This window comes from Peromyscus leucopus, chromosome X (assembly GCF_004664715.2).
Source record: "Peromyscus leucopus breed LL Stock chromosome X, UCI_PerLeu_2.1, whole genome shotgun sequence".
Taxonomy (NCBI): Eukaryota; Metazoa; Chordata; class Mammalia; order Rodentia; family Cricetidae; genus Peromyscus; species Peromyscus leucopus.
Window position 1 is genome coordinate 88,020,258 of NC_051083.1, and position 6,357 is coordinate 88,026,614.

The 6,357-nt window shown below is 45.3% G+C and overlaps 1 protein-coding gene across 4 annotated transcripts; it reads left to right on the top strand.

The window, feature by feature from the left end:
• Positions 1-532: 532 nt before the first annotated feature.
• On the top strand, positions 533-5,309 carry Armcx3 (armadillo repeat containing X-linked 3). Of its 4 annotated transcripts, XM_028860485.2 has the most exons (5): positions 533-708; positions 1,244-1,322; positions 1,611-1,671; positions 1,929-2,000; positions 2,317-5,309. In XM_028860485.2, exon 5 carries the CDS (start codon positions 2,463-2,465, stop codon positions 3,600-3,602), a length of 1,140 nt encoding a protein of 379 aa, XP_028716318.1. In that variant the 5' UTR covers positions 533-708; positions 1,244-1,322; positions 1,611-1,671; positions 1,929-2,000; positions 2,317-2,462; the 3' UTR covers positions 3,603-5,309. The 4 variants fall into 4 exon arrangements, with proteins under 4 accessions (XP_028716318.1, XP_037054714.1, XP_028716319.1 ...); XM_037198819.1 differs by lacking the exon at positions 1,929-2,000 and having other exon boundaries at positions 546-708; XM_028860486.2 differs by lacking the exon at positions 1,244-1,322 and having other exon boundaries at positions 546-708.
• The last annotated feature ends 1,048 nt before the right edge of the window (positions 5,310-6,357 follow it).

Sequence of the window (6,357 nt, forward strand, 5' to 3'; positions counted from 1 at the left end):
ATTAAAATTCCTTTGAGTAAAGCGGGTAACACTTTCCGGTAAGTGAGAAATGTGGGACTTTTTGAGACCATCGCCCAACATTGATCTCCCACCTCTATTCCTATTTTTCCCTTCATAAATAGAATGCAGGCTGTGAGCAGGGGAAGCCAAGGTGAAAAGAGCCAAAAAAGTATTAAAAAGTAAAAGATACACTCTTATTCCAGCTTTCCTTTTCTGGTGGTTTATTCATTTCAGGTCTAGGACTATATGTCAGAGGAAATGGTAGATATTCATAGCTGGGAGGAGGGGAGGTAGAGGGAGAAGCTGCTGTCCCGGGAGTCTAGGGAAGAAAGAGTCAATTTAAAAAAGTACAAGTGGCCAGTAGCCCCAGGGGAGGATGCTGTCCTGTTTTGGTAATTGGAGGAAGGGAAACACAACTAGAGGAAAATGGGATTAGCCGCAAAGAAAGAGTAACAAGGCCTAGTATGGGGGAGGGAATGAAGGGGGGCGGGTCCTCTTCTGCCGCACTGCTGGTGGGAGGGGAAAGTGGGGATCCGAGTTGGTGGATGACGTCGCTCTCACGTGACCAAGAGCTGACGTGTGCAGAAGTCCTTCTTGTCCTGGTCGTTGTTCCCGTCTGAGTACCAGCTCCCTATTACCCTGAGGGCGGGCGGGCCTGCAACCGAGGAAAGAAGGAGGCGGAAAAGAAATTGTCCCGGATCCCTGCAGGTCAGTACCTGGGATATTCCATAAAGTGGGGGTGGTGGAGGGTGGAGGGCGGAGGCCGTCGCAGGTCCGGGGGCGCCGACGTCGTCTCTCCCACTTGCCACCCTCTTTCCAAGATCTACGTCCCGCCCGCAGCCCATTTCGATGCTGCAAAACAGTGAGTAGGGGGTGTCTGGGCAGGCGCCCAGAAATCAGGAGATGAGAATCTGCTGCAAGCTGAGGCCCGCAATCCGGAAAGGGAGCTGTGGCCTGGGTGTTGGCCCCTGGTCCACCAGGACTGTGCCGGCGGGGGAAAAACTGGACATGGGGTCCGGCGTGGTGGGGTGCGATGTGATGTATCAGCCGAACCCTGAGCCAGATATCGGGCGGGAAACCTTTAACAACCAGGCCTCCGAATTAGGAAAGAGTTTCGTTCTCTGGGGACTGGTCCGTCCACCAAGCACTCTGTAGCGGCTGTTTCCCGTCTTTCTGCCTGTGGCCGTGTCTTCCTTACCGGGGCTCTGTGTCTAGTGGGTCCAAGTCTCTCCCGGGTGCCCAGTCTTTCTGTAGGTTGTGGTACCACGCCAGGCAAGAGAAGAGGAAGGAAATTAACCAGATCGGTGAAGGTCGATTTGAGGGTAAGACCATCTGGGGACCCTAGGAGCGGCGGGGGTAGAAAAGGGGGAAAACCAGAAAAGGTAATCTAGGTTTAGATTTGAGTCTAAATGTGTTTCTCACACTCCCCGAACTGTGGAGAAATGGCGTGCGCTGTGTGTGTGTGTGTGTGTGTATGTGTGTGTGAATGTGCTCTCAGGGGTGGGGGCGGGGGGCGGGATGACAGCAGGGAAACCTATCGGATAGTTTGTTCATAATCCTTTTCTCTCAACAGCACTTAGTGTCCATGTTTTCGATCTGTCATCCTGCAGGTCTGCTGTAGCAGGTGGCACTGCTTGAAGCAAGGGAGGAACTTTCCCCGGATCAGCAGAGGTCGGTGTGGGCGTGGGGGCAGCCTGGAAGGGGGGAGGGGTTAGAAATCCGTCTGGGTTTGGCCAGGCTCACTCAATCCTACTTTGTTTCCTTACATCCACCCTTTTCAGACTAGGGAGGGGGCGAAGTCTGTGCATGTTTTGATGGATGGCACAGTGAGGTTTAACAAAAATCCGACAACCTGCATGGTAAATTATTAAAGCATACAGTCCATGCAACAAGCTCTCATTTTTTCACTGTTTCTGCTATCTCTGCAGATCAAAAAGATTATTGGGTGTGGCAATACTTCACAGGAAAGGAAGAAGGGGCCAACTGCTTGTTTCCAGGAGGTTAGTGTAAGGTTGCTTATCCCATGGGGTACCAAAGGAGCATGTGACAGATGAGAGCCCGGCAACATTTGTGGGTGCCGTCGACTTTGTGCTTAGAGGCAAGAGTGAACTGGGGATGGGGGCAGGGCGGGGGGTGGGGCGGCGGTAGAGGCATGTAGGGAGAGAGTGAAATGAGGGAGATAGAGGTTTTTGTCAACAACCTGTATTACCTATCCAGAAGTCAATTACTACTTTCTTGCTCCTCTGTGCGATTGTCTGCATGGGGCAGCACACAGAGAAGAGAAAGCTAAACCCTCTTTTCTTCTTCCATTTCTAGGTGGACCCCCAGAACCAGTTATTGTGGCCCTGAAGTGACTGAAGAAGATCGTTCTGCACAGGCCTGCACTCAGGCCCGTAGCCGGCTCCCCCTCTTTTGAGTGACTACTCTAGTTCTTGGTCCCTGCCGTCGCCAGGGACGATTGCATGGGCTACGCCAGGAAAGTAGGCTGGGTGACTGCAGGCCTGGTGATTGGGGCTGGAGCCTGCTATTGCATTTACAGATTGGCCCGAGGAAGGAAGCAGACCAAGGAGAAAATGGCCGAGAGCGGCACTGCTGAGGTGGATGATGCTGGGGACTGTTCTGGGGCCAGGTATAACGACTGGTCTGACGATGATGATGACAGTAACGAGAGCAAGAGTATAGTTTGGTATCCACCTTGGGCCCGGATTGGCACTGAAGCAGGGACCAGAGCCAGAGCCAGGGCAAGGGCCAGGGCTACAAGGGCTCGGAGAGCTGTCCAGAAAAGGGCTTCTCCTAATTCAGATGATACTGTTTTGTCCCCTCAAGAGTTACAAAAAGTACTTTGCTTGGTTGAGATGTCTGAAAAGCCTTATATTCTTGAAGCAGCTTTAATTGCTCTAGGTAATAATGCTGCTTATGCATTTAACAGAGATATTATTCGTGATTTGGGTGGTCTCCCAATTGTTGCAAAGATTCTCAATACTCGGGATCCCATTGTTAAGGAAAAGGCTTTAATTGTCCTAAATAACTTGAGTGTGAATGCCGAAAATCAGCGCAGGCTTAAGATATACATGAATCAAGTGTGTGATGACACAGTCACTTCCCGACTGAACTCCTCGGTGCAGCTGGCTGGACTCAGATTGCTTACCAATATGACTGTTACTAATGAGTATCAGCACATACTTGCTAATTCCGTTTCAGACTTTTTTCGTTTATTTTCAGCAGGAAATGAAGAAACCAAGCTTCAGGTTTTGAAACTCCTTTTGAATCTGGCTGAAAACCCAGCCATGACTAGAGAACTGCTTAGGGCTCAAGTGCCACCTTCACTGGGCTCCCTCTTTAATAAGAAGGAGAACAAAGAGGTCATTCTGAAACTCCTGATGGTTATTGAGAACATCAGTGACAATTTCCAATGGGAAGAGCATGAGTCTGCTCAGAATCACTTTAGTGAGGATTCGTTTTTTTCCTTTTTAAAAGAATTTCAAGTGTGTGCTGATAAGGTTCTGGGAATAGAAAGCCACCATGATTTTCTAGTGAAAGTAAAAGTTGGAAAAGTTGCAGCCAAACTGACTGAGCGGATGTTTCCCCAAAGCCAGGAATAACTTGGTGGCTTTGTAGTATAGTAGCAGCACACCTTATAAACTATTCTTTTTCTCCACCTTGTTTATATGGTGAAGGGATCCTTTTGGCTGCCAGTTTTGAATAATGAATATCATACTGTATCATTGATACTGATATTTAACCGAGTTTGTCTTCAGATTTCAGCTGGATGAATGAATATCACTACTTGTCGTGAAAACATGTTTGTTGCTTTTTATCTTGATGCCTAGATTGAAATATTTTTACTGTTTCCTCTGGTTACGTGACAGTGAACCAATTCATCCTAAGTAGGCTCCTTTCTGTCATTTGCATTGATTTTATTTGTGCATCAATCATCAATAAAGATTTATGTTAATGCCGGAAAGAAACAATAGAAGAAGAAAGAAACTATCCTATCCTTTGGTTTATAATCTAGTTGTAGAGATAAAAAAACATACAAACAAAAAACCCAAGAACTAGATCCCAAGATTATTTGGAGCCTACATTCTGTCAGATGTGTGCCTTCAGAACAGAGAAGAGGCACAGGCTTTGATGGCTGCTCCATGAGTCAGTTAAAGCTCCAGGGAGGACAGAGCCACTGGAAGGGAGTCCTGAATGGGGGAGGGAAGTTAGTGCATTCTGCGAGACCAGAGTCGAGGGGAAAGGAGGTGAGAAAGGCATTAATTTAGGAAACCTTATGGTAGTCAAAATAGCCTTCTTAGAGTGGAGAGTGTGGGAAATAGGATTCAATAAGTTTGGAAAACTGTGAAGGCCATTGCAGAAAGCTTGTTGAATGTATTTTTAACTAGGAAAGAATTGGGGGTCAATATAAATGTCCTCCCCGCACTCAGTCATCAAGGATGGTGTAGCAAAATGGATCCTTTCCAACTCTGGTGGTGGGCATTTGGCAATACGTATCATTAAGCCTTAAAATATGCAAACCTTTTGTCCTAAGGAGATAACTGAATAATTGGCCAAAGACTGAATGTGCAAGGCTGTTCTTGTCAGCACTGTCTTAAGGTAGTTAACATTGGGGACAACTTCGGTGTTCAACACACTGAATTGACTAAGTAGTTTAAAGAATGTCCATGCTGTGTGATAAATGTGCTGATGGAACTCAGTATTGCTAGAAAAAGATACTCATCAAACATTGTTAAGTGAGCAAGGTAAGTCAGATAGCAGTATTTAGAGTATGATCACATATGGGGGGGGTTAAATCATGTTTAAAAAGACACTAAAATCTATGGAACTATATACACCCAGTAGTACTAAGAGTTATATTTGGATGAGAGATAACGAGCAATACTTACTTTTTGTACTTGTTATTCATCTATGGTTTCTTATTTATCAAAAATAAATATTGATTTTTAAGAAAGGTTTGGAAAAAGAAAAGTACAGGGAAAGCAGCAGGTGATTAATTTGAACATGTACTGAGTGGAAAATATTTAGGTCCCAAATGAGGTGGTCTGATACCTCTACTCCAGAATGAGAGATGATGGTGCAGATAAGGCTGACTGTGAGATTTGAACTAGGGAGTTTATGCAAAGCAGCCACACTATTCTTGCATATAGCAGCAGTTAATTAAGAAATGTGAGTACCTTTAAGTACCCAGAATGTAGTGTTGATGGGTTTTGATTAACTTTTGTTTTGCTGGGGCATTCTTCTATGTTTCAGTGTCATTTAATAAATAATAAGAATAAGAATAATAAAGGTTAACATTTATTAAGTGATTACCGTGTAGAGTTCTGTCATTCCTGCAAGGAACCTGTGGAAATTATTTCTCAAGTGTCCCAGGACTATAAGTATCGCCTCAGTCATGATCTCTCCTGCCTTCATGACATTTTCCTCACTGATGTGAGGATACTGCCCTGCTTTCTGTGTGACAGGAAATGGTGTGGTCTTCTGTCTAGTTATGATTTAGGTTGGCTCCAGGTTTTTACATATTCATTCTCATGTCTGTAGTAGGACCAGGGACTGGTTGGCTTCACGGTGTTGGCTGTGGTAACCCTACTAAGTCCTTCACATATAGGAACTCATTTGATAGCACTTTAAAGGATGACATGATAGGGAATGAAGTGAAAAATTTTCTTGCCCCTGCTAAGATAAAAAGGATTGTTATGACCAGGGCAGGAGCAGATCCACTTAAAATAAATGGAATTTGAAGTGTTTGTGTGATACTCAGATACTGCATTGTCATTTGAATGAATTAATCCTGCTTTCAGTGAAGATGTCCGGGCTGCAAATAACAATTTGAGCGAGCTGTCAGAAGTTAAATGAAAATTGAGGACAGGCCTGGATGCAGTCTATGGAGGGTTGACTAAAAGAACTAGATAAGAAACTAGCAGCTGGAGAGAGAAACACAGAATTTAGACAGCCTATTTTATATTTTCTTATTTAAAAAAAAAACAAAATAATTGTTCTTCAAGATGCTTGAGAAAATAGAGACAATGTGCAGAAATTTGTTCCTTAGCTCAGTTATGGACAATGAACACACGCATGCGCACTCAGATCAAGCCATGCCCAGCTTGAGCTGTCCAGTGATTTGTTTGTTCCTGGGCAGCAAAGGAGACTAAATGAAGTAATGAGAAGGACCACTGTGGCAGGCACACTCCTGCCTGGCATCATCTGCTGCTTTTCTCCGTGTTACTCTTTGTTCCTTTCCTCCTTCTCTCCCTCCGTCCCTTCCTCTCTCCCTCTCTTCTTCCCTCACACTTGTGACTCTATTTGCTCCTGGGAGTTAATTGGTGGCAGTCAGTCTGTGCTGTTCTGCCTTTCAGG